General features: G+C 52.4%; 2 protein-coding genes across 2 annotated transcripts; one reads left to right on the top strand and one right to left on the bottom strand.

Annotated features, from left to right (window-relative positions):
• The first annotated feature begins 286 nt into the window (after positions 1–286).
• LOC100905421 (innexin shaking-B) lies at positions 287–6,324 on the top strand. Its single transcript, XM_003740881.2, has 6 exons — positions 287–431; positions 1,324–1,559; positions 4,485–4,684; positions 4,928–5,126; positions 5,595–5,744; positions 5,900–6,324. Exons 1-6 carry the CDS (start codon positions 287–289, stop codon positions 6,053–6,055), a joined length of 1,086 nt encoding a protein of 361 aa, XP_003740929.1. The 3' UTR covers positions 6,056–6,324.
• A 16,781-nt stretch (positions 6,325–23,105) lies between these two features.
• LOC100901963 (cytochrome P450 3A28) lies at positions 23,106–24,977 on the bottom strand. Its single transcript, XM_003740860.2, has 3 exons — positions 24,427–24,977; positions 24,103–24,338; positions 23,106–24,013 (listed from the first exon to the last, which is right to left on the bottom strand). The coding sequence occupies exons 1-3, from the start codon at positions 24,967–24,969 to the stop codon at positions 23,248–23,250; spliced, it is 1,545 nt and encodes a 514-aa protein (XP_003740908.1). The 5' UTR covers positions 24,970–24,977; the 3' UTR covers positions 23,106–23,247.
• Between the last annotated feature and the right edge of the window lie 2,313 nt (positions 24,978–27,290).

Here is a 27,290-nt window from a genome sequence, read left to right as displayed (position 1 = left end):
GCCGCCTCATCACCGCCAGGTTGGAACCGTGTGCCAACATGTTACTCGGTCGTATCTTCCAATGAGCGTCTGCTGCATGCTCGTGATCTAGTGCCGTTTCCTCCCTAGACTTGACGACGTTCTAGTGCGGGCGGAAACAACTGGACTCGGTCAGTTCCCGATTCCAAGCAGAGCCGGGAGAAGTATGTCCACTAGGATGTTGAGCGTCCAACAGTCCCTTGCGATGCCCTCTGTTCTGACAATAATTGTAAGCCGCCCATTTTTTTTCAGAGGGGAGCCTTGAATTATGATAAGCCTAATCGGCACGCTCCGGGGCTTGCTCAAGATCAAGCCTGTGCACATCGACGGCGTCGTGTTCCGCTTACATCATGGCCCCACTGTGGTACTTCTGCTCGCCTTTTCTGCTCTCATCACAACCAAGCAGTATTTCGGTGAGTTGCCCCCAAGAGACCTCCGGAATTCCCCGGATACAGGGCTCGAACTCCTCGACGCGAACGATCGACTAACCCGTCGCGCCATCACCTATCGTGGAACCTGAACTAGGACCGAAATCGACAGGCCTCCGTCCGTAAGCGATCAGCGGGAGCTCCGTGCTAATAACAGCGAGATCTCATCCGATGTCTCCGGTCTTCAGTGTCCCTTCGACATATTCATCGAATTTTCGATAAGGGCGATTCATCGGCTGCCTAATCCATCCTACACATTCGAATTGAAGCCATTACGTCGCGAGGAGTCGCTGCGGGCTGATCCAACGCCGCCAGGCCACGTGATTCCGATATCCGAAGCGACATTTCTCACTCGGGCCAGAAGAGAAAGCGGCTCTCGAAACTCCTCGGATTCCGATCATGGCACGAAAATGGGTCTAGCGTCGACCCCACCGCCCAAGGAAAACGGGAATGGAGGATCTGGGAAGCTTCGGCCGTAATTGTTCCGAATGAACTGGTTTCAGAGGGCCCGCAGAGGAACGCATCCGTCGAGGAAAGAGCTCCGGGCTGCGGAAAGAGTTTGTAGCCGGAGCTAACATTACTTCCAGCTCGATAGGTACCTCACCTTGGATGCAACGTACAATGTCACTCGGGCGCGATACTTCGTTCGGTGCTCGGACAAACTGATGCTCTCCGACCGAACGAGACCTTACCGAAATTCGAATTCCACGGATGTAGCGTATGAGTTTGGCGGTGCGGAAACGATATGTCATGGGATCTCCTCCCTCGACTCCGGCAACGGCCGTCGCAAAACATTCAAAGCTCGGAACAGCGAATCATCGTCCCCCGCTCATTTGTACTTATTTCTCTAACGACGTTCATTTCCCGCAACACGCAGGTGATCCTATCGATTGTGATATATCTGGAGGAGCACCGAAATCCCTGATGAATTTATACTGCTGGATACACGCAACGTATTCCGTGAAGTCATTGTTCAAAGATGTGGACGGCGTTGAAATCGTTTACCCGGGTGTGGGCTCCTGGAAAGGCGCTCCACCGAAGCAATACGGCCAGCAGGGAGATTACAAGTTCCATAAGTACTATCAGTGGGTGTCGTTGATGCTATTCTTCCAGGTGAGTTCCTATTCGCTGATCCTAGAGCCAGCTTGTCACATACGATCGTTGTCGAGATTCATACCGCACCTCGAAAGCGGCGAGAGAACCGATATGTTTGGGAGAATGCCGGGAATCTCGGGGCATCTTCGCTCCTACCCACGACACAAATCCCCGGAGATGGGTCGGCAGCACCTTATCGAAACATATGTATATTTTTCCCCGGCTACGACTCTCCCGATCCCCTCGGCTACGAAGAAAGCAAGAGACCCGAAAATACAATAATTTCGAACCGAATCGCGGATGCAGACGTTCGAGGTACAGCAAGCGTCTCCTAGAGACGATCGCCCTATGTAAACGAGCACCGGACTGGATGCTTCGAGTCATTCAGGAGTAAATCCGGAGTTGTCCCGGGTCGCGCGAGCTGGGGCCGACGCTTCCAGCACTCGTATTGAAACCAGCACTGGATCTCCCATGTAGAAATCAGTCCGAAAATAATCCCCGTAGAGGTGTTTTGGGCTCCCGAAATTGATAGATTCTTGGCAAGCTCCTCCGATGAAATGTATCGATTTGAAGCATGGCCCTCAACAGTCTAGGAATAGTCGACGTGACGAGGCGAGTTTGACGGCGTTTGAACTTCTCTTCTGTAGCCACTCGAGGCTTGCCGTTGGCTCACCTCCGTAGCTTTCATGAGAGACGCTGGAATGAAGTCTCCGGAATGATGGCCAAAAATAATTGTCCGCATAGTTTCCCCAGATTCCATCCCTACCCTCTATCGATGTGTTCAAGTCCCTCGAAGCTTGCGCATTGCATTAGGCCTTGTTGACGGTGACGCAGTTCTCCAGGGGAGGCGGACGACAGCGTCCTCTGTTGCATTCGGACCTCTGCGACCTACTACTTCGAATCTTCCTTGTGCCGCAATAGACGACATCACATTGCCTTCGCCGGAGAGGCGAAGGTGCTCTGTTTCTAAGTCGAGTCGAAGCTCAAATCCATTGACCTTTCGACGAGAGAACGTTGATCCGCCGAGCTTAGACAGAAAGGATTTTCCTGGTCGATTCTAGGCCCTCCGGGACTTTTAACGTCGAGGAAAAGCGGCATTTGGAGGACAACCTATTCTCCGGCACTCTCCACCAAATCTACCGAGGATCAAGCTCTCCTGATTCGAGGAGAGATTTGCAAATGCACCATTTTGCTCCCGTTGTCGCGATGTTTTTCGGATAGATGTTGAATATTCGAGAAATGATGAGAGAGAATTCATAGCCCCCAATCACATACGAACGATGGAGTCGTTCACCGCAGTCGCTGATGAATTGGAACGGTAACAGAGGCGGGTGCTTTTCCATCCTCTGATCTCGTGCATATTGAGCGCGATCTGAGCGACCGGTCGAGAAACCGCGACGAGGGGCCACCGCGTTCTTCGAGACGGAACCACATGCACGGACCGCTCCTGTAGACCGTCGACGTCCGATCAAAGGCTTCCCGTTCACCATTTATTTTAACAAGCCAGTTAGACGCTCTTTTCGCCGAGTCGGTTCGCTGGCCGCGAGTTCCGAATCGGGTTTCCGACAACGAATTCCATCTATTCGGGTTCGGAAGGCTGAAGTCGTGGCTCTACCTCCGAATTTTGCGACAGCATTCCAGTCAGATGAGCTTCTAATGAAACCGAGCTAGGACTAGATTCGAATCTGCGAAGCAAACCCCCCACAATGCGCTCCGACTTTTGTCGACGACGTGAGGGTCGTACCATTGTTCTCCCGTCGACTCCTTTAAAAGGCTCCTCAAGTGGCTTTTGTGTGGTCTGAAGCGGCTGCACTCATTCCATCGAAGCCGACTGAGGCAAAGAACGACTTCAGGTCAAGCCTGTTGCATGCACCATCATACGGGGAGAGTCATTCTCGTGCGTTGCTTTGAATTTCGCGGTCTCGTCATTCCACTTGAGCGCGAATGTGCAGAACGAATGTCGTTCTGTGTTACTCGGACACGTCCCTACATTTACCGAGAAGCGAGTTTCTGATTCCGCGTATTGACGAAGATTGACACAACATGAATAGGTTCTGTCCTGTAGACAAACGCTCGTTGTTGTTGTTGAGAGAGAATGACAGATCGCGACGTTATGAGCTTGTCAAGGGCCCGCGCTTCCAGGCTACTCCAACAACAGGACGCCCGCTAGCTGCTGCTGAGAACCGTTCCTTGAGATGAGGAATTCCTACCGAGTTTTAACCGATCGGGGAGATCTCCGGGCATCCTTGTTTCCTGAGAGAATCCGAAATCATAATCCGTCACAGAACGGAGGGTCGACTCGCATAGAGAACGATTCCCGGCCGCTTGAATCGCGCTTATCGAGAATCTTCCTCCTGGCTTCTTCGGCCAGCGCCGCCGCTCGGATCGTGCACTGAATATCGATTACTCCGATATACCTAGTTGCGAGTGGACCCTCGATCCGCAGCCGAGCGCCGAGCGGGCGCTCGATTCGGTGAAGGATGACCACGATTGATTTCGACGTCGCGTCGGTCGGATTAGCTCGCGAAAGAAGACTCCGTCCCAGCTTTTACGGCGATCGAGGACAACGGAAGAAGAGAGGGAAGATTCACTACTCCGTCCGTGGCCAGGTTCCGCTTGCGAAATCACCACATAATGCAAGAGAATCAACTCGGTATCATTCATATGCGAGGCTTCCATAGAACCTACCCGGAACACGGCGCATTCGCTTATGCCCCTTGTTCTCAATCAACTTAGTGAAGAATCGAGCAAGTGTCGTACCTTTCTCCGAAGTAGGTTCCTCCCGCGAGCGACGGTGCGCCGAGCAGGTCGTATGAGACGAAGAAGGTCAATGCGAGAGTGTTCAAATTCGGTATTCGATGTCTCGTCGCTGGGAAGCAAAGCGTGAATTCATCTATGTTGCGGCTGCTACAAATGGTGTGAATAGTATTTTTCCCCATATAGGCGGTGTTATTCTACACACCGAGATGGATTTGGAAAGCTTGGGAGTCTAGACGTTTGGAGAATCTCCTGGCCCCTCGAGAGCCTTCCGATACCGCGAGGTCCATCTGGACAGGCGGCTTCAACAATTACATGTTCCGCTACGTCGCCTGTGAATTTTTGTGTTTGATTAATGTTGTCGCCCAGCTCTTCGTGATGAACCGGTAAGTCGAGTCGTCTTCAAGTCCCTTTGACTCTACGATAAGAAGTATGATTCACAGCTCTCTTCCCGAATAGAAACCATTCGTTCCAAAGCATTCTCCTTGTGCCATCCGTCTCAGCGTGCCCGGGCTGGGGAAACTGAGGGAAATCGAGGGATATGTCCGAAGCACTTATCTCAAGTTCGCACTCGAGTCGATGAGCGAAGTTTCTATCGAGCGCAGCTGATCGAATCTCGTGAACTTCAGATTCCTCGACGGCGAATTCACAACATTCGGTCTGGACGTGCTTCGCTTTTTAGATGAATCGCCTGAACTCCGGATCGACCCTATGGTGCGAGTATTCCCCAGAGTCGCGAAATGCCATTTCCAGAAGTTCGGCGCCTCTGGGAATGTAGAAACGCACGACGCAGTCTGCGTTCTACCTTTGAACATCATCAACGAGAAGGTTTGTGCATTAATTTTTATCAACAGGGCTCTGAACACTGTCCGAGCCCATGAGAAATGATGCGCCAGAAATCGCAGAAATGGATTCGCTCCGAGCAGCGATTGGGCGTTAATCAATACATATTGTCCTTTGAAACATCTTACGCACAGTCGGCTGCACGCGCACACACAGGGGGCCCGCGTCTCGTCTTTCTCTTTCGAAAACTCTCCGGCATTATTTAATCGACTTGATCAATACGCTCGAGATGAGCCTCCTCTGGGGAGCTTGCACCAGCTACGGAAGACACTCCTGAGCGCGTCGCGATCTGGGCAGGAATCTTATTCTCGCCGGGAAAATTTATGGTCTCGACGCAGCCCCATCCGTGAAAATTATAACAAATGGCTGCACGGAATTCTTCGAGCCTATATTCTTGCTTCTCAGTTCCCATTTTTGGGGAAGATGTGTTCAATTCTCGGAACAATATTCCAGGTCTATGTATTCCTGTGGTTCTGGATGTGGATGCTCTGTACCCTGACGATATTCACCATGATTTACCGCATGATCCAGCTCTTCACCGGAGGGGCCATCCGCGCTCGACTGATGAAATGGAGGTTCTATTATGTACCAGAAGTCATGCCTGTGAGTACCGAGCAATGTACGCTCCCTGGCGTCACGTTCCGCGTGTGTTCTCTAGATGGATTCCGAATCACTTTCTCGAGTGTTGCTCCCACTCCTCATAGGCCTATTTCACGACTCACTGAATATTTTTTAATTTTTCCTTCGGCCTTCCGCAGGCTGTTCGCGACTGTTCGGCCGGACAGAGCTTCGTGCTCTACATGCTCGGGAGGAATATGGACACGTCGAGCTTCGTCGATGTGTTGCACGAACTTAACCGACTCCAGGGCAAAGCTCCCGGATACGAGTCTGTCTCGAGAGAAGAGAAAATCTAGCCCCATGCTTCCGGTCTCTCGAGTATGCTACCCCCCGTGTAAATCTCGTGGTCGATGCCGGCGATCCGCTCCGGGAAGCAGAAGCGTCTCTTCTCCGGATGGCGGGCGATAATTCATGCCGCATACCTTGAAATAGCGTGTGTTCAAGGGCAGACAATCGGAGCTGACGATAAGCTGAATCATCATGTCTACTTCAATCCTTCCGCGCCATGTATATCCTACTTTCACCTGTTTCTGCCATTTATATAAAGAACTACTTAATCGTCGAAAGGTGCTCCGAAGTTTTTCCCAGAACGAATCCGGATCTGAGGAAGAGTAGGATTCGTAGGATTCCGCGTGACGAATTCAACAGTTTTCATCCGAAGTCGGGACCATTTGTTGACCACCGAACAAGTGCGCCCCTCCAATCATTCCTGGCGGCATATGTTTATGTCTGTACATGGATATGTAGGGACAGCCATGCAGCTGGCGCAAAGGATACGTCGTTCGAACATTTTGAATTTTTCCTCCGGAGCTGCCCATCTTCAAAAAGCTCTCTGGATCACGATTCCCCTGAGAAGGATAACGTAGAGTACATCGTTCCAAGGGAGTTCCAGAGTGTGCTCGGTCCAGGTTTTGTGAACGAATAGAGCTTCTCCGTAAGTGAGCTCTGTTGTAGGACTCCGGCGCGGATCGCGGAAAAGTCTGGCTCGTTTTCGATGAGCGGTATCATTCGTGCCATATGATGAGAGAAGAGCTGCATATACCTAGACCGGGTCCGTTGTTGCGTATACGTTCCGTAGGTACATGGAACGAGATCCCCTCCCTCATAATGTTTCCGTTCGTCGCATTAAACGGGCTCGCTCATGAACCCGAAAAAAATGAGAAGGCGAATATTTCAAGTGTCTCGTCGCTTTGATCCCGGGAATTTCCAAGCAAGTTGGCAAAAACAAAAACTCCGTGATTATCACGCTACAGGTAGGTACCTCTCCCCCGATGTCTGTCTGTCGGGTGGCGACGGAGCCTGGCTGCCGGCCGGCCTGTCCGAGTGAGTGTAGCTTCTTCCCTCCCCTGGCGTCGTTCGGAGCGAGGGTCCGGGAACCCACTCGTGGTTGTGTTGAGAGGGTCCTCGCGTGTCGGAGTTCTCTACGCCCCTTCACAATGCAGTGAATCCCGTTCGAGTAGCTGCACTAGGTTCTCTCTCGGTTGTCAGGGAACTGTGTTCAAACTTCTTCGCATTTTCGTCGCTGCTCTTACCACAGTTCCCGCTAGCTCAACGATTGAGTTTCGTGCAACCTTTTTTGTGCTTAATTAGCAGCTTGGATCGCGTCGTCGGGAAAAACGGTGATTGATTCCCCGCTTGATTGATTGATAGATTGATTGATCGATAGCTCGCCCGATCAGTCCGCCGAATTGACTGATGGTTTTGTGTGTTTCGCGGACTTGGTTGAACGATCAGCAACGAAACGGCGCTCGACTCATCGAGACTTGAAATGCTTGAAGATGCGTGCCGACCGTCGTCCGGCTCGATCGAACAACAGGTCTATATAGTGACAAGGAGTAAATACTCATCAGACGACATCCGACTGAAGAATGAGCGGCCTGATCGCCCGATAGTCGCCCTACCGAAAAACTACTAAACAAACGAAATATCCCCGGAGTCGAGGGACCGAAAAACGAAGCAGCCTCTCTGGGTCATCTCGAAAGCAAGCAAGTAAGTAGATCTTGGGGAAGGAAAAAAGGAGAAATGCAGTCATACCGTGAACCAGCGATTTCCGAGGGTATTGGAGTAATTTCTTCTCGCCTATGCCGAGAGCTCTGCCAAACAGAGCGCTCTGCCGAGAAAATTCGATGGCCACGAGGTCTGTCAGGCTCCCTCCGAGGTGCTGGAAGGCCTCTGGTCGTGTCCCTCTGTTTCTCTTCTTCTTTGGCGGCGGATCATGCGTTCGGGATGCTTTCTCTAGATCCCCGGAAGCCTCCCAGGAAATGATTCCGACTATCGGGGAGGAATCAGTCACCATAGTCGAATCAGTCTAATACGCCTAAATTTAGAATCAATTTCGCTCCCTTTGTAGAGGCGTCTTAGATCTTCGCTTCAGCCTCGAGCACAACGACACAGTTCCCTTGGCAACAAACGACAAAACAATCTCTCGTAAAGGTTCCTTGCTGTTTCGCTGCCCCGCTTGGGGCGCGGTGTTCGGAAGAGCTGAGCTGAAAAGTATCCCGGCGCTCGGCGTCCGTCGTGACCGCCTCCTGTCAAATCGATGGGGCCCATGAGGATATATCTACCCCGATAGAGTGTTGTGTTTGAATTTTTCATGCACGGCAAATATTGCAGTGAGGTGTTTCTTCTCAGTGTATCGCTGACAGCTTGATAATATCCAGTCGCGCCGTGGGCGTCGTCAACCCCGACAGGACTCGATAGTTGATTCGACCCCGCATCTACAGGCGAGGGAAACGAAAATGAAGATTGGCCCTCCAAAGACGAGTGCCTGGCTCGACTCTCGTCTGTTACCATCTGAAAAAGCGAGCAGAACCATCGAGCTTTGCTTGGGAGGAGGAAGTATCCTAGATCCAACAAACAAGTCGCGTTCTCCGATTCTGATGAAGGTGATATGTACGTAATTTTTTTTCGGCTGAGGTTTCGACGCTCCCTCGCGCCCCCGTAGTCCACGTGCCGTTTCTGTGAAGGCTTGCGAAGGACTCCTCCCGAAGTCGGGATTGGGTTGACACTCTTGGAAACGTTTGTCCTGGCACTGCGTTTGCAACACGATCGGACTCGATGGTGTTCGAGATATTTCAAATACCTACTTTCGCGACTAATGCGTTCGTCAAGCATGCTTTCAAGGGACGACGAGCACTCGCTCGGCAAGGCTGCATCACAAACGGTAGGTTCGGAGAATGACAGCAGATTGGGAACCGCGACGAGGTGCAGTCGGGAATTTCGGACGGATGAAGCCAGGCTGTCAGAGGTCCGTTCGGGAGTGATTGCTATTGAAGATTCAGACTGGATTCTGTGAGCAGATGACAGCAACGCTGAATCTCACGCCCTCATTGAAAATTTTGTCCAATGTTTTTCCTCGAACATTAGGTTTCCGACAATTTCTCAGAATTGAATTCTCCTAACGGTTCTTCACACCTCTCGCTCGTCGGACGGACGCTCCTTCGGTGAAACGGTTTTGGGTTCGATCGGTTGGCAGTCTGTTATTTGCTCCCACCTCACATCCGTCCTTCCGATGCATACATACATAACGACGAGGCTCGCCTTCATGCACTCGAACACTGACGTCACCGAGCTGTCTGGGCGGAGAATTGTCTCGCTCGATGACCAAGCCGAGGAGTTGACGACGGACGCAAATTCACGATTTGAAATTCTTGGCATTTCGCTTTGATCGCTCCGGAGAGCCTGCTGGAAACGTGCAGCGGAGTCACTCGGACATGATACACGCGATCTAGGATCGTAAAGCGCTATTATTCGCCGAGCTTAAGCAGTAGGCCACTGCGGAGAGTTGTTCTGTGCGAAGGCTCGAGAGCGTGCCCTCTATCCGACAAGGTGGATACGTATCCAAGACGTTGGGAATCGAATCTTGATCACCACCTCGTCGCATTGATCGGAGCCGAGGCGGGGGATGACGAGTAAGTGGCGATTCCCATTGCCCACCCATCGGAAGGACGTTGCATAGCATCAGACCTTGAAGCTAATATTAGATGCGATGCCGTGGAGATTAATTGCGATTTCATGTGATACGATCGAATAGTAGCAGCGATTTATCATCAATTGCTTACCAATTTAGTCAGTCCATCAATCACTCGGCCCGCCACCATTGTACGGACTTAGTCAGGCGAGCGTTTCCCCCAATTAATTCCATTGTCTCGGAGGGAGGATCTTCCAAGTTGAGCTCCCCGAATCCCGAGCACGATAACCCCTCGAGACGCAGACGACAACGAAAGCCGCCCCGGTCTGATAATACTTTACGTCGCTATTGGAGTCGCTTTAGCGCTGCCGTACAGATGAGACCCCCGTGACGTACGGGGAACAACGGGTCGACACGAGCGGTTCAGTATTATTCGCGGCCGCGGAACCTCTTCCTTTCAAGCTCGATATAATGCATGTTGTTCCAAAGCCCGATATCATCTTTTCAATCACGCACGGAGTCCAGCTTCGCCTGCGGCAACATCTGGAGTCCCCGACCCGTCGCAAAAAACGCTGGTCTATTCAAAAGATGTTGAGGCCCTGTCGAAAGGGAGAGTTCCCTGTTCTCGACTGGATCCGGCGCTGCGCCGCACGGGACGTCTGACGAGATCACTCGCGGTGGATCAAGGATTTCTTGCCAGGGCTGTTTTTAGAAACTCACTGCCGTTCAATTTCGGCAGCGGAAGCAGCTCCGGAGAAATGTTTAGCACATTAGTTCTCCGACCAAACGACCAAAATGTGTTTTGCCCGAACACAACTTTCTCGGTGGGATCGCAGCGCGGAATTTCGCAGCGGACAGATTTCTCATCTTCAATGACCGTGTTTTCCCTCTAATGTCAAGGACGAAACTGAAATTGATTTCGGTCTCGGTCGCTGCCTTCTCCCCTCTTTTGACAAACTCAATTCAGATGGTAAATAATATGTGCACGAGCCGACGCGAATCGTCAGTGTTGGCGTGCCTCGGGCGAGACACTCTGCGAAAGATTGAAGAACGTAACCATGGCAAAATATGACGGCGCTCGAGGGACCACGGGAGAGAATCGTCGAAAGAACAATGACGAATGGGGCGGCCGGAGCTGCGAGACGCCGATCGTCTGTCGCCGAGCCGGCCAGTTGGCCACGGCAGCCATCGCGAACATCCGCGAAGGGAATGATATGGATACAACAGGTCAATTCATCCTTGTTTATGACACTCATGTAGCGTATGGCCTTCTTATAAGCGCCACAAGTCGTTCATTTGACGCTCCTGGAGGAGCGTATGGTCGACGGCGATGCGGTGAAAAATGGCGGAGGCGACCGGCGTCCTGTTTTGCTTCGGAAGACACGCCGATCTGTTCGACCGGGAGACTGGCCGTCTGCGAGGTCCGAAGAGGGGCTCCGACGGGGTGAATAAGAAATAGAATGAATGAGCGGGCGGGCAGGCAGGCTAAGTGACGACCACGGTGCGGCGGGAGGGGGTTTCTATCGACTAAGAAAGGGGCGGCTAGTAGGTCGCAAGAACCTCATGCTGAACTGATTATATGCTTCGCAGCTTCCATGGTTAAGGCTCGTTGTGGGAAGTACAGCTGCTCCAACGGACTACCGGAGAGCTCAGCTGACAAATCTCGCTCCGGTGAGCTAAGACCACATGGTATTCAAGCGGTCCGCTACCGGGTGATTGAAGGTAATATTCGGAGTGTGCTCCCTTCATCGAGTTGACATCAGAGAACGAGCGTATTCGGCCCGGAACTGGGACCTCACGAAGATCCCCCTGCGTAGAGCTCGTCGATATACGTGTTTGCCCAGCGAGCGTTTGAATGATTTCAGCTCGCGGTAGTACACGAACCGTTCGGCGAATCGATCCACCAGATTTGAAAGGAGGACTCCTTTCGATTTGTCGATTCAATGGATGACTTAGTTAGCCTGCAGAATGTCGCTCAAAACTGATTGGAAAATTCGACTTGAGCGCTTTCGTCTCTACTCGAGCCTCGTGCTGGAGTGTTACCCTAAAGTCGAACGTGCGGAAGCTCGGGGAAATGCGTGATTCTCGGTCTCATATGTGTTGTTCCATGAAGAGCTGGTACAGGGAGATGATTTGATGCGAAATCGAGTGATCTTAGTGCATTCGATACTCCGACGAGGTTCCGAGAGCTCCTCATTTACCATAGGTGAGCACGGTGTCAAGAGAGCGCGCATGGATGAAACTCGAGCGATGCCGGACCCTCCCAAGCCCGATGTCTGGGAGCATTACATGAACAGTCAACACCTTTGGAAGCATGCACCCTCAGTAAGCATTCGCGGGATCCGAACTCTGTGACAGGTCATCGGAGCTCCGCTTCTACCGGAAATTTTCGTGGCGACGACCGAACACGGCTCTAAGAATCATTGCAGCCCTATCCGGACTTGGACACGGACTCGGAGGGATACTCTTGTTTGTATCGGGAGATTCCAGAGAGATAAAAGGATAAACGTACTAGGTAGTTATCCCTATCAGCTCGAACACGAAATTCGCACTGAATCGTATCCATGGGAAGGCATCCCTTGAGATCGAGCTCCGGAAATGGATGCCGACGATCCCTCAAACGATTTTCGGAGAAAGAGGATCAGCATTTCATATCGGTTAGAGAGCATACCTGCGAACCCCTTGCTCATTCGTACACGACAAGCGACGGCAATCAGGATTGTTCCGATGGCCTTCGCGCACCCTGCATGGAAATCGATCTCTGAACCCAACTTGGATGCATTCCCCGATACTAGACGCCCCCCCCCCCTCCCCCCGTGCAGCCGCCACTGCCCTGAGACCGGCCACCAAAGGATCTTCCGAAAATCTCAGCTCGATACCCAGAAAAGAGGACTCCAGGCCCTCACCAAATGTTTCGCCGACCTGATAAAATACCGGTCAGATGGGACATAATAGGCCGTGTCTGGTAGAATCGAAGCTCTACGCATCTGGGAACGGGATGGTCATACGAGTGGCAGTACAGATCCGGCTTTCAGTGCAGTTCCTGACCACAGCTGCACTACTGTCGACAGAGTCGCTCTTTGATAATAGGCGACGATTCCTCAACGGCTATCCGTAATTCCATCATCGTCGTTCGCGCCACGCCCGAGAGCCACCCACTCACGAGACATGTTTGATATGTGTTCGATCCAAGGGACGCCCCCTGTACTCGGCAGTAGGGCTATTCTCTAGCATGCGATTAAGTAGCAGACCCCAATAGGTACTCTCGTTCGCAGCCAGGCGAGGGGGATAGCCCAACCCCTATACCCCTTTCCTTGATTTGACTATACGAGCTTCATTTGCGTTGCGCATTTTCCCGACTGACAAGGGAGCGCAATGGTTGGTGCGCCTCGGATCGGAGGTATTGGAGAGTGCAGGTTTCTTGGTGGATCCATTTCGCGGAACGTCACTGGTGGAGTACACTCCGTCAAAGGACGCTATTCCAGCGGAACGTTGTCTAAAGTTCAGATTCTCCCTCATGATATCTATAAGAGACTCCTCGAGAGTTACCGTCGAGATTCCCATCAGCGTGTGCATCCGGGCTTCCGTAAGGAATCCTATCGAGGCAAACGTTCCGGCTCTCTCAAGGTTTCCCGGGAAAGTTCTCCATGCGGATTCGGGAGGTTTTCCGCAGAAGCGAACCCGCGCCAGTCTCGAGCAAGAACCTGGATCCTTGGAATACGGATCGATCGATGGATTCTCTTACCCTATATACGTCCTTCTCATTCGAATTGAATTCTTTTCCTTTTTTTGAGGATGCTGACTTTTCTCGCGGACATGAGCAGCAAGAGTAGGTTGCCTCTGGGGACCGGGCCCGCTGAACGCGGGTGTTACTCAGCATGCGGTGATCACTCGCCACCAGGCTACCCTCAGATGCGATTCTTCCGACTTCACCTGCATCCGGTGGAGCCAGGGAACGATCGGAACTACTGGACAAGCTTCAACCATAAGATCTGTCCAATATCATCGATTTGTCATGCGCTCTATCAGACCTCCCGCAACCTTCGAATTAATAATAATCGTTCCCCGTGGAACGACGGACGAGAACCATACAGCCCTGAAGACGAACGAACACTCTAATATCTGTTTGTCGATCGATGGAAGCAAGAATCCGGCGTGCGCATCCGACAGTATATTGATTTGCTCATGAGAGGCGAAACTCACAGTTGCGAAATCTGGTCCCGCAGGCTGGCGGCGCGGAGCGAAGTACGTGAAGTTGCTATCGCGTCCGGATAATTCATCTGGGAGATAGTACGGCTCGCTCCCCGGACAGCACACTGGATCAAAAACACCAGAGATCCATCTCCTGACCCGCACTGTGAACCGAAGCAAGAGAGACATGCGTCATATTATATACCCAGACTCGCCAGCGAGAACAAGAGAGCAACAGAGCTCTATCCAGCGTTCCAGCGTGGAGCACGAACGACGGGCGCTCTCTTTTATCCCTCTGAGGGAGGCATCTGCAAGCTATATCTATTCCCAAGTTGTTCGTTGACTTCGACGATCGATAGTCCTAGGCACCGGGTCCGAATCTTAACACGGGCGAAGATCTTCAGAGCGCGAGTTCCGGGGTCTTCTCGGATAGGGCGGCAATATCTTGAGATGTCCGGGGACTGTAATTTGTTTCTGTTTTCTTCAGCAAGGAAGCGTTCCACACCGCTGTTGCCGCCGGAACTCGAACGATCCGCGCCCCTCCAAACCACAAAGGTCGACATCTCGTTGTTTAGGGAGTGGGAGAGATTACAGTTCCGAGTTCAGCAATGTGAGCTGCCCGGAGAGCCACGAGGGGGCACTTATCAGCAGGCAACGTTTGCGAGAGAGGTTATCACAGCGGATGTTAGAGAAGTGTTCAGCTTCCGAAATGAGCTACGCAGAGGGTCAGCATTCGCACGGCTCGTGCGTTCAGCCGCTCCTGCATGCTGCTCAAGTTGAGTAAGATTCATTTCGTTGCGGCGTATCGGCGGCGCGCTGGGAGGGCACGAGGTGGATCGTCTGCCGACCCCACGGCGAACACGTGGAATGGTGGAGAATTTCAGGTTTTCCCGTCTGGGTCTCGCTGCTCGGCCACTCGAATACCCCGAGAATTCGAGCAGCTTCGTCGAGAGTGAACAAATTCAATGGAGTCGAGAATCATTAATTGAGACGTGGCTAAAGCCCTTGATCCATCTGGCGCGACCCGTTGAGCTCTCGACAGCAATGCTTGAAGCAGCAGGCGGGCGGCCGAACGGGTGAGCGAGCATGCAAGCAAGCACTTTAATCGCTTCCCCGAGGGTCTGTTGTGGCTTTAGCCACTCTGCAATTCATGTCAGTTCCGTCCACAGCCGCCGCCGCCGCCGCCACGGCCGTGGCCTACACCACGACCGTTGTTGCAGAGAAGTCGCGGCGAAGGGAAACAGGCCAGTATCTAGACAGCGGCTCTCTTCGCGGCGAAGTCGTACACATAGGCTAGCACGTAACTGAACGCCAAGCGTGCTGTTAAGGCGAGGGAGTTTATGCACGCTTTGACCACTCGAACGGCGAGCTCTCGAGGCACCTGAAGGCTGGGGCTGTACTGCTCTACTGTCGACCGCTCCGACGCCGCAGGGGATGCAACCCACCTTCCGAAAGGAGACGGCTGAGAGATCCGACGGCACATCTCTAGAAGTCCCACGAGCAATCGCCGAAATCATCGACCCGTCGAAGAAAATGCGGTATTTCGCGGGTGAAGACGAACAGTGTAGCTTCCCCGACCAGCCTTATTCGGTAGGGTGAATTATGGACGTAGCGAAACCGGGATGTGAGCAGCAGCGGATGTTTCCCGCCTCCAAGCATAGCTCTCCACGAGCTGCGTTAGAGCATCAAGTGCCAGACGGAAGTTGAGCTCTAACGCTAGCGTTTCTTACTGCCTCTCTTTTTCTAAGACCCTATAACGTGTCCATGTCGATGTTCTCCGCCGCAGTCGAGGTTCCTCTGGCATAGACCACCGCGGTAAGAGCTCCTCCGAGATCGGGATTGCCGCTGTCCCAGACAGGGCAGCATTATAATTATTATCATCCGTGTCTCTTTTAGCATAACCGATCGGCCTCAAACGAAGGCCTTCCTTCTTTGGAAGACAATTTCCTCCACTGAAGGCATCGTCCGCTCCGAGGCTTCAACGGGGAGTGCTTAATCTTCCATTTCGGAACTTTTTCGGGGAGGAAAGATCATGGGCTCGATGGGGATGCCCATTCCGAATCCGGCGATGAATACCGCCGAATGAATGCGTGCCGAGCATAAACAGTGCGGGCCTGCTGGTCCGAGCCTCGATTCTGATTCAAGAACGATCCGCCCGCCCCTGCCACTGCCTCGATCCTCTTTCTTCAGATAGCCTCCTGATGCGAGTGTGGCTGTGACTCGAAGGAGGGACACTTTGATTCCTTTCTGGGTGGAAACATTCAGCTCTTGGAAAAACGTTCCGCTGACGCCGCATCGTGCGTTGCATTCGAACTATACGAGCCTGGCTGATTGGCTGCTGACCGAAAGACTCCCCGACTGACCGCTGACTCACCGGCTGAACTCAGGACTCATCGCCTCTACGAATTGGAGACTTTTTCTCGACCACGAACAAGGAACACCTCCAGCATCGATTTGAGACGTCCCGCCCTCTACGAAGTTCCGCATTCCCGTTATAGGTATGAGGAGGGTCCGTGTAAACGGTTCTCGAGGATATAGAATGGCTGGAGTCTCCTGATTTCCTACGCACGCCCCCTCAAATTCGGAATCCAAAATTCATGGCCAGGGGAGCGCGGACGGGAGGCGACAGACCCAAAAGAGCTCGTCAAGTGAGTTATGCAGGGTGCGTGCGACATTTCTCACGACGCGACGGCGCGGCGCAGTGTGCAGGAAATCCTCGTGCAGGTTCTGCGCGCGGCTCTTACGTAACGATGAAGTCGCGCGAAGCTCACAAAGGATTCGGTGCGAGACGGTGAAAACGATTTCCCAAATTCTCTCAGCCGCCATCTCGTCGACTGTTCACTGCAGCCTCGACAGACCGTCACATTTTCTTCCTTTTTCGGTCGTCGGACTTCCACAGGAACTTTACGCAGCGTTCGAATTCAGCGAATCTTTCGGTCTTCCTCTGACATGGAAGAATATTCCGTCCTCCTACTTCCAGTTTGCTTTGGGACGCAATTCACATCCTGCGACAGTGGCAGACTCTGCGACGTCGGCGTCGACGTACCTTTGCCATCATCGTAATCATCGTCGCTGTAGCCTTACAGTATGCATGTAGTCGACGGTCAATCTGGAAGATCATCGATGGGGATCAGCTGCTGCCAAAACCGTCACCAGCGCTCAAACATTGTTTGAGAGGAGCTGATGACACGCGTCACGCACAAATCCCTCAGAGAGAGTCCCCAGAGCGGTTCAGCTCAGGGCCACAGGTCCAGATGTCGGAACTGAATTGAAAACGATTGGAGCCGCCTTCCCGCAAAGCTGTTTTGGGCGGTGGCTGATGCCCATTTCTGAGAATTGTGTCTTGCCTCTTCCTACTTATGACTGCTCCCGATCCCTGCCGACGCGAAACTGAAAGTTCGATAATCGAAACAGATGAGCCCATGAACGTGCGGCTGTGCCTTATGCGGGTAGATATTTGTTTCGATGAGAGCGATGACTGCGGTCGAGCATGAAGACAGGCTCCAAGTCGTTTCGTAGCCGGCGTCTCTAGTGAATTAAACACTACGGACTAGCCTATTAGGTAATGACCTTCCCGCCTTCTCGGCCCGGTTTGTTAGACTGCCTCGTTGTGAACTGACACATGGACGCAGGCCGACAGTGAGCGCTCTCGAAACTCGACAGGAGTTATTATAATCTCGGCTACGAGCATGACTCCATGACCCGCGTCAACTTCAGAGGGGAGGCAGGCCGCGGGCGTACGCACGGGCTTCGCACTGTCCATTATATGTTTTTTCGTGATCGTATGACCTTGGCGAAAGATTCTTCTTCCTCGGTGGGCGCGAACGATTCTCTATCCTAATCCTCTCCATCAGCTGAGTTTCGGCTGCTTGCGAGAGCGAGAGAATATAGGCTTTCCATCGAGCAGGAGACAGGCTAAGGGAGCACTCCATGGGAATTGCGATGATTCATCCGTTTGTCATCATCATCCCATCTGAGAGTCAGCTCCGACGTCGTCCTGTTGCGGCGCCGAGTTGATCCGTCTCCCTGACTGTCCGTTTAGAGTGAAAACGCTTCGCTCGCCCTCCTGGTGGCTTTCCGTCGAGCTTTACAAATCTCGGTAGATACACAAATCCGGGAGTGTACGATAGTATAACGCTAACGACAGGTGCTACGTCCCACTATCAACGGAGTTCACCGGATTGCGGACTCGATATGCAATGTCTTTCGATGCCCCAACCGATACCCGTGGTGACTGACACACATGCCTAGACCGACGTTCTTCCACGAAACTATCGTAAGGTGTGGAGGTCGGGTCCTCGTATTGATTGGAGCTGTGAGACAGTATCAGTGAGCCTTTAACCGCATTTGACCCGATTGTGACCTGTGTCGGAGGCTTCGAGTGCCTCGGAGGCTTCGATTGTCTAGCGAGACGCCCGCAATGGAGATTTCACTAGGCTATGGAGCTCTTCTGACGAGACCCATTCTATTAGTAACCTCGAGGCAATAAATTGTACCGACCTTGCTGGAAATACTCGGAAGTCGAGCGACGAGGTTTATTTCCGCGCAGTTCCAGGCGCATCCTTTGTTGAATCTCACAGACGCTTTCGCGAAATGTGAGCGTGTTCGCTTCTCCATTCTTCTCGGCCTCGACTTGGTATTATTTCAAAGCAGATTTCCGCGCTAAGCTCTTTCGCTATTTAGTTTGTTGCATTTTCGTCGCTGGATGCCTGCGGGCGTTTCAAGCCGACTTGTCGGCGGTCGTACAGTGCGCGATCAGCCAGCGCGAGACAGCGGTCTCGAAATCGCAACGGAGAGCGAGCCGAACTTCCTACCAGAATTTGCGAAACAGGAGTTGCTATAGTGTACTTTAGCGATCGCTCTTCTCACGAACTCGATCCAATCTTACGTCGAGGGGAACACCGGGTTATCCTCCCCTCGAGTTTTCTCGATTTCGACGGTGGTCATGCCGCAGCGGTTGGGCCCTCGCTTCACGAGATGGAGCCGAAGCACGCATGCAATCCTCGATTTCCCTCCCCCTCCCGATATCGGATTCTCGAGATCGCTGCGCCCTTGCATCATTCGGGTTTGAACATCTCTTGGTCATCAACTGGTCATTCGCTCGAAATATGTATCCGTCTTGAATGATTTACATCTGTCGTGAACTACCTACGTCTCGGTGATTTCGCTCCGAGCTGTGGATCATCCGAGCTGACCACTTCGACTTCCGCGCATGTTCCGTCTCGCAAGAGACAGCGTTCAACGGCGCGGCTCCGGAGGAGCAGACTGCAATCAGAGTTGCGGGCGACCCTATGCACGGATCTAGACTTGGCCCCAGCTCTGGTCATCACAACAGACGCTCACGACAGGTATTTCTCAGAACATATATTCATCGAAAGCATTGAACCTACGTACGAACATACGGTATATCGAGGTTCAGTCCGACTTCGCGAGGGAAACTCTGCGTGGCTCCGTAGATGTATCTCTCTCATGAAGTGGTTTTCCGGAAGAGGAATCGAGAGGCGTTCCTCCCGGTCACCGCCTGGATTTCGTCCGTTCCGCTGACGCAAACCACGCACCTTTCCAGTCGAATCATTTTCTCCGACTATGGCTCGACTGTCGCTCGGCGATCGAGATTGCGCCGAAGCCTATAAACTTTGGATTCGCCCGGAAGGTCGCCGGAGGGAAAAAGAGAGCCTCTTCGAGATAGGAGTCGTCAGTATTGCTTTCGTATGTGTCCGAACCAGAGTGACGCGTGATTGGGAACAACGAATTCGTCGTATCCAGCATCGTAGGCAGGGCATTTCCGCCCGACAGATCATCAATGGAGGGAATCCAATGAATGATTGTACCATTATACGGACGGTGGGCGAAAAGGCGCAGGTCGACCACCTCCCGACGGTAGGTGGTAAGTCAGAGGCGCTCGATGATCAGGAGGATTCCAGGTCAGCCGGGTATCCGGGAGCCAAACGAACATCCGGACGGAAGCCGGTGTGCGTTAAGAAACAATACTCACGTTGGGACGAGGCAAGCACATCCATGAAACGTTCGGAGTCCACCTCGTGGGCCTCAATCTGCTTGATGAGACATCATCTCCCATCCCGGTTTTGGAGATCTGGACCGCCCCGGGTTATCCGGTGATCCCATGATTAGGATTCGTTGAGTTTTTGCATTTCTCCGATCGCGCCAGTGCTCTAGCTATATTTAGAATAGATCAGCCAGAATAATTCAGCTTCTTATAACGGAGGTGTCTCTATCGAGTCTAATGACGTCGTTCGGATGGATGTCATTTCAGCAGCGACTCACGTTCCCTATAAATCGACTCGTTAGCTGGATAGAACCCGAGGCCTCCGGGTTTTTCGTACCGGTGAGCACCTCTCGACAAGGGCGGAAACCCCGAACGGATTTATCTTGCGTGGACCGTGATGATATTTTCATTACCCGGCTCGAGCTCCTTGTATTGGGACTCCGTCACGGAGTTCGGAAATCGAGAGAAGGCTTCCCAATCGAATTGATCAATGTTGCGTAGCTGTGAGGTATCGACCATTGAATCCACGGATACTTTTGCCGGATTTCCATTACATCTATGGGGATGCTTCCACAGTCGAGTTTCGGGGCTTAGGTGGGCAGTGGAGCTTGGAGGCGGAGATGGCGAGCCAATTCGCAAAAGAGAACTAAGGCGTTTTCAGATTGACACGGCTTCGAATGAAAATCGAGATTTCGATGAGAGACAGAAATGGAAGAATCAATTAGAGCCGGCTTGTATTCCTTCCGGTGAATTCGATGCTTGAGTTCTCATCAGAGCCCTCTCATCCATCATTTTCCCCTCCTCTTCAAATCGACCGCAGATTGTCCTCCATCAGCTGACATGTCCGGTCTCGAGGAGATCCTATGAATCAGATCCACAGACAGAGACAGACGGAGACATTTGATTCCATCGCTCAATGCCAATCGTTCCCGTGTCAGAACGCGAGACGCGAGGACATCGATAGCTAGATGAACGGATGACACCCCCTTAGAAACGGAGTACTCATGGGGCTGGGAACGCGGAGGTGGACCTTCTACTGAGGGGAGAGCGTAGCGTGTAAGAGAGAGAGACACTGTGAGCGGGGGTACATGGCTCATCAGCGGCTGATCGAAGGAGGAATGTACCTAGCAAGGGTTTCAAGCATGCAATAGTGACTACTACGAACGATAGTCCCACTGCGAACGGGCATTATGAGCGCGCGTAAAAGCAGCCTCATTGTGATCACCGAGCGACACGGGTCACTTTAGGTCGTCGGCGCTGTTTGCAATCTCGACCCATACACATTCTCTCTTACCGCACGGTGGGACGGCTAAAAGCCAATAGAACCGCCTGAATAGATGGGTGGATGGGTGTGCTAGCTCAGTCCGGCTGCTTAGAAGTCGCTAATGCCCTTCACGGTTATAAATATTCCCGTTGCTAATTCCGACACGGACGAACCTCCATCCTTCCGACGCACTCGTCCAGGGTTTATGAAAGGTGCGGCGCTTTGCCCTCCAACGCAGCCGACCGATACGGATCAAGTTGATAATTTCCCATCTGATGATAGGAGCGAAATCACGGGGATCGAAAGATACATTCACGATAAGTTGGAAGTCGACGATCGTAGGGCTGCAACTGCCCCACACGAGGAACGCGGTCACTACGAATTATGAGTGCAGCGGTAAAAGACGGAGCCCTGCGGGTTTCGTTGTGAGAACTTCCACTGTAATTATTAGCAGATCGTGAGGCGCTCGAGCGAAGCTGCGAACCACGAGAGCGTCATGTGAGCGCGCTCCTGAAAAAGTAACCGACGCGACGCTGATCCCGTTAGATTGCCACTCATGGTTTCCAGAAAGAACTTGACTGGGAAGGCTCGATGCGGCTCTCACTGCTGCAGTCACAACCTTCGAGCAAGGGTTCGTGAAAGGAGCTCCCTGGTTCTTCCCCGCTTCACGACCCTTTACTGACCGAATGAGAGTCCGCGCCGCACGTATGGGTTGACGGGTGAAGACAGCGGCTCCGAGCCCGAATCGAGTGCTCATCATGTCGTCGTCATGAAGAGGTACTCAGGGAGATGACGCGCATCTTGTTGAGCGTTGATACACGAAGCTAGAGATTCAACGAGATGGAAAGCCCTTCCGATATGTCAGAACCTCTTCTATTCCTGAGAGAGGAAAGGATCTTGTCGGCGACTAGCCCGTCGGGGCCAAAAAAAGAGGGATGAACGCCACCTCCTCTCCGCGCTCTTTATCTGCTGACTTTATCTAATGCAGGACGAGAGTGAATTTCTCATTCGGGACCTGTAGATACGTTCAAAATCCCCGACACTCCCAAAGAAACCTTTAATCTTGATCATAAGTGCTCGCTCGAAGTATAGCTGTCGAAGATTGCTTAAAACTTGAAATTCTTATTCGTCCACGAGAATTCTTCGAGGCAATTTTGTCCAGGCAGCACCTTGCCAGAGGCGTGGGAAAAGTTCCTGAAAGCGGAACGTGACTAAACACGGAGAGAGGCACGCTTAAGACTACACGTGCCTGCGTTCAAGCAGGAACTCGCAGTTTGTTCTTGACGCGCATACACGTGCGATTTCCGACGTCAGACCGGCCAGATCGTGACGCGAGGGGTCGCTCCCCCCGCGCATATGATGAGGAAGGAATATCGAAGCCGCGGGGGTTCTTATACGAAAGTCCTCATCGGTGAACTCTTCGACTTTCTTGTCGAGCAGAAATCCGGAGTCGGAAGTTTCGACGAGCGAGCTCGCCCAGCTCGCCGCAAAACAGGCTTTTGAGATTTTACTCCCCTCTCCTGACCTGAGCGGGGACGAGACGGTCAGCCGCAGACATGACTCCTCTGCGCTGCCGTTTGGGAATCCTTTTTTAGGCTCTCGAACTCTCTCGAGCTCACATTCAGGACAGAGTATCTGATTTACTGTTCAGGAAGGCTAGGCGATGGCGGAGGGAGGCACGAATGGGGTGAACAGAATGGCTAAGTGACTTGTCTGCGTCCCTACACCTACATACAGCACTATGTGAGGGAGAATGATTGGACTAATCATTGGACTTGTTGACAGTCGCAGACTGGGCACGTCGATTAAATCGCTGGCAGGGAGCAGACGAGAGAATAATCCGACTTTGCCGGCAATGCCGATATCATCGCTTGCATTTTCTGCTTCCTTCGGAACAGACTAAGTAAGCATGCATTCTTCAGGTGCGGTCGAGGCTCTGACGCTCTGACCATTCCGAATAGCCTGATCTTCTTTTTCAATATCGACAATTCAATTGATCCGACCAGCGGACCAGACGTATTTATTGCGTGGAGAGGAAGAAGACATCTTGGATGGACTCGTGATAAATCCTGTTGAACATGTTGAGGGCTGCCCGAGCCCACGATGGCGGAGAAATCTAGGGACGACGCTCCACAATCAGTGGGACGTCTCCGACCGGAACTAGGCTGACGTTCACCAACTTCCTTTTGGGAACTTCCTGTCCGGGCGTCGCTAGCTTCAGCTCGAAGTGCTTCAAGATGTGTGCGAGAGTGATTTTCATTTCAAGGAGCGCGAAGCGTTTTCCCAAGCACATTTTCGCACCCGCCCCAAAGGCTAGATAGTGCGGCTGGGAGCTGGCGTGGTTGTCGAGGAAGCGCTCCGGAGAGAATTTCTCTGGTTCCGGCCAGAACTTCTCGTTCATATGAATCGACGAAACCGCCGCCTGAATTCTGACTCCGCCCGGTATAGTATGGCCACCGAGCTTGATTTCCTGATCGCCCAGCCTTGACACCATAGTTATTACGGGCGAATACATTCGCAACGTTTCCAAGAGGAACGCTTCGGTTTGCTTCAGCTTGCTCACTTGCTCGTAATTGAGCGCTTCGTCGGTGTTCCATACGGCGCTTATTTCGGCGTAGAGTTTCTCTTGTTCGTCCGGGTGTTTGGAGAGCAGGAACGACGCCATGGTCGTCGTTATGGCTGTTGTCTCATATCCACCGACCAGGAAGAGAAAAGCGTTCGCGGCTATCTCGTCATCGGTGATTCGGTCGGATCCACTTTCCGCGGCGTCCATCATCAGCTGGATCATGTCCTCCATCCTCACCCCCCTATCTCTCCGACTTTTCACGACTTCGTGGATATTTTCCATCAAGCCAGTCATCAATGCGTAAGAGCTCGTGAATCTGTGAACACGGAATCCGTTAGCCAGAGAGAAAATTTATTTTCCTCAGAGCACGCTCGGGAAAAGAGGAGCGACCGATTCCGACCATACCTTGAGATCACGAGGAGCAGTCTCTCTATGATGGGCAGTCCGAGCGCCAAATGGTACGCTAGGTGGTCGGAGTTCGCCAGAAAGCCTCGCACGTCATTCAGAAACTTATCCTTGTCGTCGTGCAAGCAGTTTATCTTTGTCGCCAAAGCGCAGCGTGCGATAACGTCCAGTGTGACTTTCTGGCTCAGATCGAAGAAGCACACCGCTTCCCTGGTTCTCGCATATTTAGCTATTACCTGAGGAAATTCGACATCTAGTCTCGGGTCGTGCAAACAACCGGACGAGTCGTGACATTCAACGCATGTTGATCATAATCGCACTTACGCCCAACAATGTTTCCGCCGACTGGTTCATGAGGTTCATCATGAACTTCAGCTTCGACGCACTGAACGCAGGCGACAGCATGACTCTGACTCGTTTCCACCTCTGGTGAGGGACGAGGAGGAGTGTCTGATCCACAGGATACTGGCTCAGGGGTACAGGAGGTCGTTCTCTGAATATTGAGACGCTCTTGACGAAGACCTCCTTCACCATGTCAGGGTCACATATATTCAGGACAGGCACGTCTCCGATATAGTGACCGAAAACCGGACCGTACTGTTTTGCCCATCTATTTAAAACCTCCTCGGGGTCCTTGTGGATCGTCAGATGGTGGCCGAAAATCAATGAATCCGCCTCAGGACCAGGAATTCCCCATCTCTTGAATTGTTGATGTCGATAGCGTCTCTGTACGACCCATCCTACGACAAGAGAAACGAGCACTGACGTCCACCAAATGGCAAAAAGGTTGAAAGCACCGAACTCTCCAAGAAGATCACGCGGATCTCTGCGAGGTAGCCTCTGCACGAACTCCACGATGTCGTTCATCGTGTGAATGGAATGTCACAGCGCAAACCGCCCAAATATAAGTCAGACGCTGCGAGGATCCATGATCCGCAGGCGTCCCGTCTCCCCGTGTCGAGACTAAAGGATTAAAAAAAGATAAGGATCGGTCCGGTCGGTCCCAACGCCGGCAATCATTGCTCTTTGGGATATCCTCGGATATTAACTATTCGATCGCTCGAAGGTGGAATCCTATCCACTCGAACTCGATGAAAGAGTCTCGCACCATGCGCATGGTTCGCCCGGGAGCCGGCAGCTTCTCAACCCGGAAACGCTATGAAGAATTGGCGAGCCGCCGGCGAGAGACTCGGGAGGTCCGGGAGGGCGTGAGGTCCGCTGTCGAGGGCGATGAACTCATCGACTCCAGCGTTGTCCAGCGCAAGTTCGCCTCGGCTCACCCGATGGAGCTGACTACTTACGTCTCGAAGCAGACTGCGGGTAAGCGAGCGGAGGATTTAAGAACTGATCTCCCGACTATGCCAGGAGACAAGGGATCAAGAGGCGTAAGCTGGATGGAGAAATTCAGCGAGAGACAATTTCTCAGCTTACCGCACAAAGCGGGCTTCTACTCCGGCTTGGGGATTTCTCCCGATACGCCGTCGGTACCTCAAGTTCCTCATCGCGGACGCAGAGATCTTCCGGAAGTAGCTCTCGATATCCCTCGACTTCGAGAGACGTGTCCGACACTTATGTTCCGCGACGGAATCTCGATCACACGAGTCTCCGCCTACCATATCCTCAAGGCTTGAAACAAAAGTTATCATGGAGTTGGTCCGGATGGAATGAGGTTCTCTCTGGATTATCGGAGCTGCATCTTGTGTTCGAGGAGCTGTCGCATTCCGAGTTTGAGAGCGAAAATAAATTCAAACAGAGCTGTGATCGTGATGGCCCATGCCCGGTCGCACACCTCGCCGCTCCACGCCAATTCCTAATGCTCTCGGTACTTACCAACGAATGGAACTGCGGCGAAAGTCGCGGGGAACCGACAGCTTATACCCACAGGTGTACTCCTGGAAGATGAATGATTCTGGAGCCGCTCTACGGTAAACACCGGTCAGACATTCCCTAGCGGTTCTAATCGGGTGCAAGTCACTCACAGATCGTCCTTGTGGGCGGATCGGACGCCTCGAGGGTCATCAGGAGAGTGCGAAAAACCCGCCAGGGCGAATGTTAGAATCGACTGAGAGCAGTCAGAGTGCTGAAATATGCTAAATTGGCTCATGGTCACATCGAGACTTGTTGTCATCGCTCGCGCAGAACACACGTAGCTCTATATCAGAAGGCGACGAATTATCGTCACACAAGCCCGATGCGATCGGAACGGCGGGCTCGTGCAAGCATGCCCCTCCCCGGACAAAAACTCGCTCGACATAAGGAAGTGATGCCTGAATGTCATTCTCGCACTCTCGATTAACCCAACCCGATTCCGCGCAGCATCGCGTCTGTCGATCTAGAAGATTAAAACAACGACAGGAGCTTAAAGTTTTTAAGAAAACTGGCGATTTGGAGATCCTAGGACGTGATGTCTGTGAGCCCGGACGGCGCGAGAGGGAGATTATTAGGGCTCAGGCGAATTTCCCTCCGTTATAATTATGATTGCTCAAAGGGTTGATCGACGTACAAGGTCTCGAATATTATTCACGTCGTTTGCGCAGACGACTCACCGATCAAACCGTGCGGCTGGCAATCGTCGTCAAGAAAATGCTTTAGTCCATTATTATCAATCATTCATGAGTTATCGAATACACGAGCATCGTTCCGTCCATCTAGAAAACGATCAGCGAACGCAGCGACGAGCCGACTCACACGCGGTTCCTAAGGGGAGCTGTATCCGTCTTCGGTAGCTATATGAGCAGAGCAGCGTAAATTTTGGATCGGGAATATCCAACTCGCTTCGTCGCGAAGCTTCCGGATTTTGACTTGGTGAAGGAAAAAGCCGCTCCAACAGAAGCGGAGGCTCGGCAGGACCTTGTTATCGATATCACAGCCATGAAATCCGGGCGTTCCGGTCGCCGACTCGGTCCGTATTCATTTTCCTTCCGTCACCCGACCGCGTAAGTGCTCGGCATAATATTTCTCCCGGTACAAGTGTGGTCTGGACAAGGATGCATGCCTCTATCCCGAGCCCCAAAACCCTCGTCGCGGACGCGACACTATTCGAGCAACTGCTCAGACTCAGGACCGCCTGCGAGAACCAAGCACATCCGACTAAGGGATCGAGACTTAAGAGGTTTCAATCCGGAATCGTGTCGCACACCACATTGGGAACCACATTGATCCGGCTCAGAAGTGAAATATAGCTCTAT

Source organism: Galendromus occidentalis, unplaced genomic scaffold (assembly GCF_000255335.2).
Source record: "Galendromus occidentalis unplaced genomic scaffold, Mocc_1.1 scf7180000077088, whole genome shotgun sequence".
Lineage (NCBI taxonomy): Eukaryota > Metazoa > Arthropoda > Arachnida > Mesostigmata > Phytoseiidae > Galendromus > Galendromus occidentalis.
Note: the sequence above shows the minus strand (reverse complement) of the source record. Positions and strands in the feature narration are given on the sequence as shown.

Excerpts from the sequence above, each read along its gene's own strand:
- LOC100905421 (XM_003740881.2), top strand. The coding sequence starts at position 287 with ATGATAAGCCTAATCGGCACGCTCCGGGGCTTGCTCAAGATCAAGCCT. Across the intron at positions 432-1,323 it reads CACAACCAAGCAGTATTTCG|GTGATCCTATCGATTGTGAT; the intron begins GTGAGTTGCCCC and ends CGCAACACGCAG. Across the intron at positions 4,685-4,927 it reads CAGCTCTTCGTGATGAACCG|ATTCCTCGACGGCGAATTCA; the intron begins GTAAGTCGAGTC and ends CGTGAACTTCAG.
- LOC100901963 (XM_003740860.2), bottom strand. The coding sequence starts at position 24,969 with ATGAACGACATCGTGGAGTTCGTGCAGAGGCTACCTCGCAGAGATCCG. Across the intron at positions 24,339-24,426 it reads CGGCGGAAACATTGTTGGGC|GTAATAGCTAAATATGCGAG; the intron begins GTAAGTGCGATT and ends GAATTTCCTCAG. Across the intron at positions 24,014-24,102 it reads CTGCTCCTCGTGATCTCAAG|ATTCACGAGCTCTTACGCAT; the intron begins GTATGGTCGGAA and ends CCGTGTTCACAG.